Genomic DNA, 12,017 nt, shown 5'->3' with positions numbered 1-12,017 from the left:
ATGTGATCATAATTTACAAAATGATTTCCCACCAATGTCTTATGGTCAAAGAACTGCTTTTAGAGATACAGAGAGGGAGAATATGAATACGTCTGAGTGTGTGTGTATGTATCTCAGTTCTCTTCAGCTAAAGACCACCAAGAACATACCTGGAGGTGAACAAGTTGAGTTTGCTACTCATTGCAGTAAGGAAGAATGGACATAATAGGATACCTCAGGGCAGCTCAGTAAGAGCTGCGAGAGCTGTCATAGAAATTGGGCTTTGGTTCCAAGGAAGCAGGGACTCATTCAGTATTGGGTGCTGTGAGAGGAAGGACAATTCTGTGATTGAATATCTCACTAAATCCTATTTATAGTGAGAGCAGACTAGATTTAGGAAAAAGCTATAGTTGGTAACGAAGTGGCAATCACTCATTGAGTGACCTTATTTTTGTGTCACTTTATCATAGTCCCAGAATGGCTTCATTTGATATAGATATTCTGTAAGATGATATCCCACAGAAGGCCACAGGTCAGATCAGGTTATAGTAACACTGAGGTCTAGCTGTGAATGTTAGATCAATTCTGGACCTCAGGGACTGCTTTATTTTTCATATCTCCATATATGAGATATATATATATATGTGTATATATATATATATATATATATATATACACATAACACATTTATATCTTTAAGTCTAATTTTAAAGTGAGATGTTTATCCTTGTTTTGGTGAGTGCAGTTTTAATATGTATTGGTAAGAGTTTAAAAAATTCTCTCACAGTGTGGTATTTTATCCATGAATCAAGGTTCATTACTTTAGGATATACTTTTTCAGCTGTATCAGTAACATAAAATGCACTATCACTTGGAAAACTTGTTCTCTCTCTGGGGAATGAGTAGAAAACAGAAGATTCTTGCATGGATCCAGGTGGGAAGTGGGTGGTGCTGAGGGCAGAGGGCAGGGGCATTTTTAGAAATATTTAGAAGGTAGAGTGGACGGAACTTGGTGTCAGAATGCAGTGTGTAGGGAAGCCAGACGGGTGAGGGATGATGCCTAGGCTTCTAGCTGAGGAGTGTGAGTAGGAAGTGATGTTCCTCAACAGGATGGATGGAATGGAGAAGTGACAGGTTGGCAGGGGGTAACAAATCTTAAACAAGAGTCCCTACAGTAGCATGACTGTGGTTGGGGGAAGACTGATTGCTTCTAATCAATCGTGTAGGCGCCTAGTGTCTAACAAAGAATAAGAATTTATTGTTTAATAGCAAGAGCTATAACTGCCTAAGGAACCAAAATCTTAAACGCTTTTGTCTGCATATTCTCTCCCTGTCGGCAAATCTATATATTAAAAATGAGGCCATTAAACTGCATGTGTGAAAAAATAATGAATTCTTTTTGAGTTAGAAGATACCTTGGAGAAAATTTTAGAGTGTAATCCTTTTATCTTGCATGCCAGAAAGTTGAGACTAAAAAGAAGTGGGTGACTTCTGAGTGTCCTGAGAGAAAAAGTGTGATTTTTCAACATAAAGTTTTGGAACTTAAAATTAATGAACATTGAATCAGTTAACCAATTGACAAATACTATAGTTTTAATGTTTTACTTAGTGAAAATTAAGCAGAAGGCTGCATGAATAATGAATACATCATTTTAACTACTAAATATCCTTCTTCATTTAAGTAGACAATGAAAAGGTTGTCTATTTAAACTATTTTAAATTCATATTCTTCCATTAAGGAAAAAATGCTTGCGATATGTTTCTTTGAGCTGTCAAAACTCTCCTTTCATTTTTGCAGTGCTTCATTAATTGAGTAAATGATCATATAACTGAATATGTGAATTTAGTCAGCTATGTGAATTTTGTAGTAACTTTTCTTTAATTAGGGCTGAAATCTATAATTGGAAGGAGGAGGAAGACAGTTTTATTTCCATGAGAATGTATTATTCTGTGATACAGTTATTTCTTCCAGAATGAGACGTTAAAAATTAAATTAGTTAATGGACTTTTGGAAGTAGAGAGTACCTTAGAATTCACCTGGTTCAACAACGTCCCTTTACAGATACTGATGTTGGGAAGCACAGTGCAGGGACTTCCCTGGTGGTCCAGTGGTGAGGACACTGCGCTTTCACTGTTGAGGGCGCGGGTTCTATCCCTGGTTGGGAAACTAAGATCCCGTAAGCTGCGCTATCCAGGGTGACATTTGACCAGAATAAAACCCAGATCTCTAGTTTCTTCATCCAGTGCATTTCACTCTAATGTATGCTGTTCTCTCAAAACCAACCTGGATGCTATTGAAAAGAAAGGGGTGTGGGTGGAATGCCAAACCTGTTAAGTTGAGGATTCACTTAATGGGCTTCTAGCCTTTTTACTTCATGCAAAATGCTCCTGTGGTGGGGACAACCACATTGATAAAACTGGTTTTTGCTTTTTAGGTGAGAGTTACGTGTGTGCGTCGAATGAACCGTTTCGTAAAGTTGATTACACCAAAAACGTTAATCCAAACTGGTCTGTGAACATCAAGGGTGGGACCACCCGAGCCTTGGCTGCTCCCTCCTCAGTGAAGAGTGAAGTGAAGGAAAGTAAAGATTTCATCAAACCCAAATTAGTGACTGTGATTCGAAGTGGAGTGAAGCCTAGAAAAGCTGTGCGGATCCTTCTGAATAAGAAGACTGCTCATTCCTTCGAACAGGTCTTAACAGATATCACCGAAGCCATTAAACTGGACTCAGGAGTGGTGAAGAGGCTCTGCACGCTGGACGGGAAGCAGGTAGGATGTTTCCAGCCCCACGCTGTCTGTCTGTCTTTTAAACTCTCCCTGTACCACGGTGGTTACATAGTTAATATGAATTTCATAGTTCCCTAGAAGTTATTCTAACAGTCCTACTTGTGAGAGGCCTGTGTGTGTTGGCCTTTGTCATGAAAAATGTAAGTGGCTTACCTGTCTCTTTACCCAAATATCTCAAAAGTAAATGTAGAGAAATCTATCATATACTTCTTATGGCTATTGGAAGGGAAATATAAACTTCTTTTTTTTTTTAAATTGAAGTATATAGTTGATTTACAATGTTGTGTTAATTACTGCTGTTCAACAGAGTGATTCAGTTTTACATATATATACTTCTTAAAATATTCTTTTCCATTATGGTTTATCATAGGATATTGAATATAGTTCTCTGTGCTATACAGTGGGACCTTGTTGTTTATTCATTCTATATATAAAAGCTTATATCTGCTGAGCCCATACTCACACTCCATCCCTCCCCCAGCCTTCTCCCCCTTGGCAGCCACAGTCTGTTCTCTGTGTCCATGATTCTGTTTCTGTTTCAGAGTTAGGTTCATTGTGTCGTATTTTAGATTTCACATATAAGTGATATCGTGTGGTATCTGTCTTTCTCTTTCTGACTTCACTTAGTATGATAGTCTCTAGTTGCATCCATGTTGCTGCAAATGGCATTATTTCATTCTTTTTTTATTGCTGAGTAGTATTCCATTGTATATATATACCACGTCTTCTTTATCCATTCATCTGTCAGTGGACATTTAGGTTGTTTCCATGTCCTGGCTATTATGAATAGTGCTGCTATGAACATAGGGGTGCATGTATCTTTTTGAATTATAGTTTTGTCTGGATATATGCCCAGGAGTGGGATTGCTGGATCATATGATAATTCTATTTTTAGTTTTCTGAGGAACCTCCATACTGTTTTCCACAGTGGTTGCACCAGAAGGGAAATGTAAACTTCTGAGGAAAGAGTGTATGTTGAAGAGGCTTCCTACATTAAATGGGATATTCTCTAGTTAAGAATAAGAACATCTGTTGACCAGTAGAGTCAATATGGGTTTTGGTAAATCACAGAAGTAAAAATAAAAGATATTTAATACTTTCAGAAAAGCCTTTTCTCCCTACTTATGTATAATATAGAAAATGCATTTCAAAGAATGTTCTTTTATAGGAATGTCCATTTGAGTTTCATAGGAAACAATAGAGGTAATTAAACAGCATTTCTGAAAAATGTACACAAATTACACAGGAAGATGCAAGCCAAATTATGGTAACAATATACCAGGGAATCTAATAGACTAAAAAAAATTGAGCAAATTTCAGGAATGCATGAATAGCAGTTATACAAGTATTGAGTTTCATAACAATCAGATTATCATTCCTAAAAAGAAACATGAGGCTTCTAAAATGTATTTTTTCCTAATTTCAATAAAGTTAACTTGTTTAGTTTTACATTGTATTAAACTATAGTTTCCAGCATTCAGTTTGTTTCTTCATTCCATTTTGTTTCTTCCCTCTAACATAATTTATTTTGAAGTGTTTGGCTTGTATAGTGCTGAGAATGAATAATATAAAACACTGGAGTGGTGTCTTCTGGAAAAACACAATTATGTTCTAATTTTCTAAGACCAGATCTAGTTACTGGGTTGTTTTCATAAACATAATCAAAATTTTAAAAAATACGTTCTGAAAATTCCAGTAGATTATAGTGAGTTTACAATGACTTTTCTAATTAATTAAATTAATAGTTAGAAGGCATAACGTTTCATAGCAGCCTGCCCCAAGATAGGTTCACAGTATGAATGGAAATAGACACTTTACAAATTGAGTTAATAGCACATCACAACACAAAACACCTTAAGATTCACCCTGCAAATAAGTGAAAAAAACATTAGACCACAAAACAGAAAGATTTGGTAAATCGAATAGCTGATTTTTGGTGGACACAGTGAAGACAGGAAATGGGGAAGACAAATATTTAATATACCTAATGAAAGGCAAAATGAAAATCAAAGCTGAAGCAAATTAGAAAACATAAATGACATATAAACAGGAAATTCAATAAAGATTTTAAAAACTGAAACAGATTTGGAAATCTACAAATAAATGTTGTTCAGGGAAAATGTAAGTAAAATATAGAAGTTGAACAGCTAATTGAAATAGAAATCACTGAAATTTTAATAGGTATTCAAAAAAGTTATCTTTGAAAAGGCTCCAGACTAGAAATATTCATATGTAAAATTGTTAACTAAAGCACAAGCAACCCAAATCACCAACATGTTAAAGAATAATGCTGTTATGAGTAGACTTATGACAGAATTAAAGGATGGCTTACTATTAAGAAACCTGTTTATACATGAGATCTAGAGGGAAAAGCATGATAGTATACACAGTCCCCAAAAAATGTCACAAAGGCATTTGACAAAATACAAAATCTATATTCAGTTAAAGATTTAGTAATAAAAATGGGAGGTGAATTCTCTAATACAATAAAAAAAGAAAAGTTCCTATCTGAAACAAAAAGTCCATGTATTGGTAAACAAATGAGTTACAGGAAGCATATCTATGACAGTCAGGTACAAGATAAGGACGCCTGATAGCACCTAGTACTCAACATTCTTCTATACATTCTTCCTGATTTTTATTTATAGTTTAATTGCAATTTCCATAAGAATGTAAATGAGATTGTTTTGGAGTGAGGAGAGCGATACCTGACAAAGTGATTTTAAAAGTTAATCTGGAAAAATAAGCAGGAAAATTTTTGGAAATAATGATTAATGGGCTCTCATGCTACTAAATATTAAATCAACATCCTCATAACCATACCAAAAAGAAATTCCAGGTGTTTTAAAAATATAGGTGTCAAAATGAGACACAAGAATGAAAGGAAAATATGTCAATAGTTATGTTGAAATGGGAAAGGATTTTCTAAGTAGTAAAGAAGTGGAAAAATCAGAGGGAAACGTTGATTGGTTGGACATAAAAATTAAACATTTCTAGACGTCCATGCACCCCAGTGTTCATTACAGCACTATTTACAATAACCAGGTCATGGAAGCAACCTAAATGTCCATTGAGAGACAAATAGATAAAGAAGATGTGGTACATATATACAGTGGAATATTACTCAGCCATAAAAAGGAACAAAATTGGGTCATTTGTAGAAACATGGATGGACTTAGAGACTGTCATACAGAGTGAAGTAAGTCAGAAAGAGAGAAACAAATATCAGGTATTAACGCATATATGTGGAATCTAGAAAAATGGTACAGATGAACTGGTTTGCAAGGCAGAAATAGAGACACAGATGTAGAGAACAAACGTATGGACACCAAGGGGGGAAAGTGGGGGCAGGGGTGGTGGTGGGATGAATTGGGAGATTGGGATTGACATATATACACTAATAGGTGTAAAATAGATAATTAATAAGAACCTACTGTATAAAAATAAAATAAAATTCAAAAAATAAAAAAGAAAAAAATTTTTTTAAAGACTTAAAGAAAATTTCTAGATGTCAAGCAAGGATTATATGCGTTTACGTTGAGTCATACTAGTTTAATATGAAAAAAAACCCACTACAATGGAAAAGTGGATAAAGGGCCAAACAGACAATTTGAGAAGATAGGATTATAAATCATAAGCATAAAAAAAGTTCAGTCTCGCTAATAAGAATGTGAATTAAGGCAATGAGATATTCATTTTTAAAACTGACAGGTTTTTTTAAAACAGAAAATGTCTGTTATTTTTTAATGTGCAGTGAATTGGCTTTCTCAGTGATGGAAGTGCAAATTTCATAATCTTTATCGAAAGCAATTTATTATGTACAACTCAAAAATATTTTTACTATTTGAACTAGTAAATTAACTTCTAGGAATTTATCCTAAATAATCGAAGATGCAAACATAATTATGCATAAAAATTTTCATCCCAGCAATAAGAGCAAAAGATTGGAAACAATTTAAAATCTCTAAAGTAGAAAACAGTTAAATGATTTGACCATAGAATTTATATGTAGTGGGCATTGAAAATTGTGTTGGGGGAATATTTAAAGACACGGGAAAATGTTAAGTGGAAAAAGCAAGAAAAAATCTCTGTAGTATGTTTTCAATCTATGTTAAGAAAGAAGAGTGAGGAAGAAAATTTTTTTAATGAATTCAGAAGGAAAAAAGATTATAGTTGCCGTCAGAAATCCAGTATTTGCTGTTCTGATTTCCATTGCTTCTTTCTCATGTCTGCTTAGAAGCAGAAACTCAAGCACTGAGAAAGAAAACAAGACTGATTTCAATCAGACTGAAGGAATTAAAACATTGAGTTAATCGTTGAAATTTTGGCATGTGGTTATAAAATGTTAGTATCACTTTTGTCACTTTTTATGTCTTATAAAAATTAAAATATTATTTCCCACATGCAGAGAAAAGAGATATTTTTAAACTTTGAAATAAAATGTTTATTTGGAAAAATAAGAGATTTCATTTTGATAGACACAGCTTTGGATATTATATTTTCAGATTGCCTGGTACTCTTAAAAGCTGTAGTTTTCTAGGCACTGATTCAACATTTGTACTATAAGTGGACTTATATTTAAACTTCAAGTCTGTCTTTTGGTTGGTTTATGTTATAAGTATAAAGAGAGATGAAATCTTGCTTCGAAATAGCCTAAGAGATTTTTCTTTTTCTTAAGATTAATGCAGACCTTTAAATGGACAGTGTTCATTTTGAATTTTTTCCATAAAATGATTTTTAAAAGATTATCTGCTTTCTGAAAATTCTCAGGAACAGCTTTGCTTAGGTGAAGAGAAAGGAACTAAGATGTGTTCATGAGTTGTCCCTGTACAAAATTTTAGACTGTCTGCCTTGAGTTTAATGTTCTTTTTCCTGGTTACTTCCTACTCAGATTTGTTGTTTTCATTTTAATTAGTCTGATCTTTGACACAGGATAGAGATTAAACAATTTATAGACAATTCATCGTGAACAGTCAATGAGCCCATTCTGATACTTGTGCTAGAGTTTCAAGGGGCCCTGCTTATCTTTTATGGGCTTGAAAACTTTCTTGATTGAAGAAGCAATGGGGTGTCATGTGCCAGTTAGCATTCATGTTGTGAAAACGATGTCCCTGAAATCTTTTCTTCCCTCAGAATGGATGATCACATCTTCCTAGTAGTATTGTCTCCATTTACAAGGTCTGACTTGGTTAGTACAACTAATTGACGTATTTTATGTCTCTTTATGAAATCACTTCAAATAAAATCACGTTTTAGGATTTTATCCATGTTAACTCTTGGGTTTTCTTTAGTGTCAAGACATGGTTCTCAGCTGGGCACACTTTTACCCCTAGGGAACATTTGGTAATGTCTGTAGTCATTCTTTGATTGTCTTGACTGGAGGTGGGAATTCTACTGGCATCTAGTGGATAGAGGCCAGGGAAACTGCTAACCATCCTGCAGTGCACAGGACAGCCACAGCATAATTCTCTGGGTCCAAAATGTCAGTAATGCTGAGATTCAGAAATCTTGGTATAAAGTAAGTGAAATGATTCAAAGGGAAATGATACTTATTAAAATAGTAACTTTGTTATCAATTAGGCCACATGATATAAGTTCTGTTTATCTCAGACCTTAGAGACGTTCTCACTTTCTGTCCACTTTTTATGTAATTGAGGCAGGTGTGTTAGAATGTCATGGTTTGTACTCTTTCTTGTCCAGGATTTCAAACTATTTGTCTTCGTTGTGTGAGGCTGACATACAGTTGGGTAGTATAGCTTCACAGGGGATTAAATAAAGATGTCCCAAATCATTTCACCTGTATTTAAAGAGAAGCCTAAGAAATCAGGATTTAGTCTCATGAAGTTTTAAGTATTTAATACTTAAAAGTGATAGCATGATTATCAATTTTTTAAAACTATACAACCTAGGTATTTATAGATGGGATGACTAGAGAAAAGCATTCATAAATAGAAGTCATCACTATTCCCCTAAGTAGTTTTCTTTGAACTCGCAATTAATTTAGATTAAATGCTTGACTTTTGTTTTTCTTCTTAAAAACAAAATCTTGAACTTTTAAGTTAAATTGTATAGAAAAACAAGGTTTACTTTTTAAATTTTTTGAAAAACAGAGTGACTTTCTCAGAATAAACTGCAGCAGAGTGGTAGTTCTTTAAAAAAAAAATCTTTATTCTGTTAAGGAACTGAAAAGTCCAACTATAGCTTTAGTCCACATGTGTAAAAAATTCTAGCTTTTAGCTTTCCCAGAAACAGCAGAGTTTTAACATAAAAGAAACATACTTAGTGGAATTTTGGAACAAGTTGATTCTTGTCATGGGCAGAGACAAAACAGACTCAAAAATTGCTAGCAGTTGATGCTTTGGGGGTAAAATACTTCCAGACTTTGGGACCGCTGCCAGCCTCAGGATGCCCACGTGCCGTGGGTCCTTCTTGGGGAACATGGCAACCCCTTGGAGTGCCTTCATCTTATCAGCCGTATTAGAGTTTATGAAGGTTTCCATCCTCACTTTTCTTAAAGTTTATTTCACGGGTACTATACTATTAATAATATTTATTTTGTATCTTTTATTTTTCCAGCATCACATTTTTCTAGTGAAGATTCATTTCTTTGTAATGACCCAACCGTACTTACTTAAAACAATCTCTTCTCAAATTGCTGCAGAAAAATCACATGGTTGAATTTTTCCTTGATGTAGATGAGAACAGTTCGGTTTTAATTCTCACTCTGCTGCCAATGCATGCACATCCTTTTGTAGATAATAGAAATCCAGACAACAGTGTTTTGTCCTCTTAGATAAATTCACACCTCTGAAGTGTGGGTAGCTGATCTGTCTCACGTAATGGAAGATTTATCCCAATCAGGAATTAACAGACTGTGAGTAACTAGTGGGATTTTTCAGTACAGCTGGAGTCTAGTATAGAAAGGTATTTTCATTTGTTCTTCGATTCCTCATCTAAGCAGATATATCTCTGGCCTTAAAAAGGGGGGGAGAAGCTTAATCTTTGTTTTTTATTTAATGAACGCTTTTTTTCAAAGAGTGATCTGAAAAGTGGGAAGAAAGAAAAAAGTATTTAGATATCCCTCTTCAAGTAAAGTTTGTGTTTTGCCATTTTGATATCCATGGTGTAGGCAATTTCCCCTGACCTTAAATAATACCTTCTCCTTTTTAATGGGAAACTGAAGGAAAACACTAAAATCCTGTTAGTAATGATGGCAGTTGAAAATTAGGAGAAGAGATGCTTAAGAAAAACAATTTTAGCTCTCAGTGAATTATGCAAGTGAAAGTGTAGGTGAGATAAAAATGACGTTACCGGGAACTCTTTTGTTTCCTTATTCTTTTGATGTCTAAGTTGGAGTAATGCATAGAACATAAAGATTATATTGAATTAGTTTTATTTTGTTATAAATGAATTTTCCACTGATTATAATAATTATTAAAATATATATTTTGTCATATATGTACTGTGCATTGCTTAGAATAATAGCTTAATTAGCTAATAGATAATAGCTAATCGCTTACTGTGTCAGGCATTAAGTTGTGCTTTACATTAGTCTTCTTCACTAATCTTCATAGCAGCCTTGAGAGTTAGGTAGGGCATTTTCCACTTAGCAGTGGGCAAGTTGAAGTAAAGAGAAATCAAGAATCATGCAGCTGGTGGCGGAGCTGGGGTTCATATCCAGAGAGTGTGATCCTAGATCCCGCACTTCCCACAGCTACGGTATGAGCCACCTGTGGTCAGGCTTTGGGAAAGGCTTCAGTGATAATGAGGGACAGGACAAATAACTAATAAGAAAAACAGGTTATGTCAAAGAAAATCTTAAATTTTAGAGTGATGCAGTTTTACCTGGGGTTTCTCTAAAATCTGTGTAATAATAGGTTGTGTGGTAAAATTATACTTGGAGTAGGATCTGAAAAATGAAATAATAGGTTAAGGAGTGATTATATGCTTGACAAAAAGATGACTCAGGGTTATTTTATAGATTTAAAAAAAGTTAAAGTATATGACATTGCAGAAAGTTTAGAAAATATAGGAAAAACTAAATGCACAATCCTTCCATTTTAGCCCCTTGTTTTTGTAATTGAGTCTTCCTATCAATATTTTCATATACACATGTTTTTGTCTCTCTTTTAAGAGAAAACTACCCAGGTAAAATCAGTATATTTCTATTGGAAAAATGCAAAAAATTCAGGGAAATGCAAAGAATGAAAGTTTTTTCCACATCTGCCCTGCTTCCCCAACCTCAATCTACTTCTTAAAAGGAACCACCTAATACGTTTTGTTAATGCAATTTAAATACATATATACACATAGTTTTTACATAACATGGTTTTTATGTGTAATCTTGTATCCTGCTTTTTTCACTTGTTAATCATACTCTTCCGTGTTATATAATCTGCACATTTCATACTTAAATGACTGAATAATGGTCCATTGGCTAGATGGACTGTAATTTCTCTAACGTATTGCTGGACATTTGGCTTGTTTCCAGCTTTTTATACTTTTATCCTCTGATCATCTTGCTACATGTAGATTTTAACATCATTGGATCAGTTCCTTTCTTTAGGATGGACTCCTAGAGGCAGATTACTCGAAGAGACTCTTACGGATTTTGGGGTTTCAGAGATACAATCAAAGCTGTAGACACAAAGTTGTCCTAGTTGACAACGCTCCTGGCATGTGCCCCAGTATTTCTGAAGCTAGGAGAGGCTTAGGAGTGGATTAGACATGACAGCCGGGTATAAAATGGTCATAATTTGATTTTTTTGCATGGAAAAATGTACATTCTGCACAATTCCTGTTGTGTAAATTGAAGCCTACATGCATTCCTCTTATCACCTTCGCTACTTTCTGTTCTAGAGAGTAGTTTAAGGAGAAAAGCCAGTTGAGCTGTGTATCAGTTTTTTATTCAAGGCAAGTGACCACCAACTAGTCTTGAAAATGTTAAGTTTAGTAGGGAGAAACCTTTTTTTTTTTTTTAAGCAAATAACCCACATTATGGTACTACGTCACCTTAATCTTGAACTGAAGGACCCATCATTTCATTCAGTGTTTTTTTTTTTTTTAATAACCTTTGCCTAGCTGCCAAAACTCCCCTGAGTATATTTCTGGTATTTAGTGAAGTCAGGTAGCTTTTTGCCTTGTGGTATTTTGACTCAGAATTGAGTCAAGGATATTACTTGCAGTGGTCACTTTGTAAACTTCATTGCTTTGGGTCATAGCTAACTTTTGGATTTGTTTTGTTGTTTTT

At 34.5% G+C, this 12,017-nt stretch overlaps 1 protein-coding gene across 9 annotated transcripts in view; it reads left to right on the top strand.

Annotated features, from left to right (window-relative positions):
* The window catches only part of DCLK2 (doublecortin like kinase 2), a 162,503-nt gene that overhangs the window by 17,728 nt on the left and 132,758 nt on the right, over positions 1–12,017 (top strand). For all 9 annotated transcript variants that reach the window (XR_014293218.1, XR_014293219.1, XM_082611170.1 and 6 more), the window contains exon 2: positions 2,415–2,749. Coding sequence is in view for 7 of the 9 variants with exons in the window: in XM_082611170.1 (XP_082467296.1) it covers positions 2,415–2,749 (335 nt within the window). In the remaining 2 variants the exon portion in view is untranslated. The remainder of the gene's footprint in view (positions 1–2,414; positions 2,750–12,017) is intronic.

The sequence above is a fragment of the Mesoplodon mirus genome (assembly GCF_964341445.2).
Source record: "Mesoplodon mirus genome assembly, chromosome: 2".
In the NCBI taxonomy this organism is placed as follows: domain Eukaryota; kingdom Metazoa; phylum Chordata; class Mammalia; order Artiodactyla; family Ziphiidae; genus Mesoplodon; species Mesoplodon mirus.
This window is presented reverse-complemented; position numbering and strand designations above follow the sequence as displayed.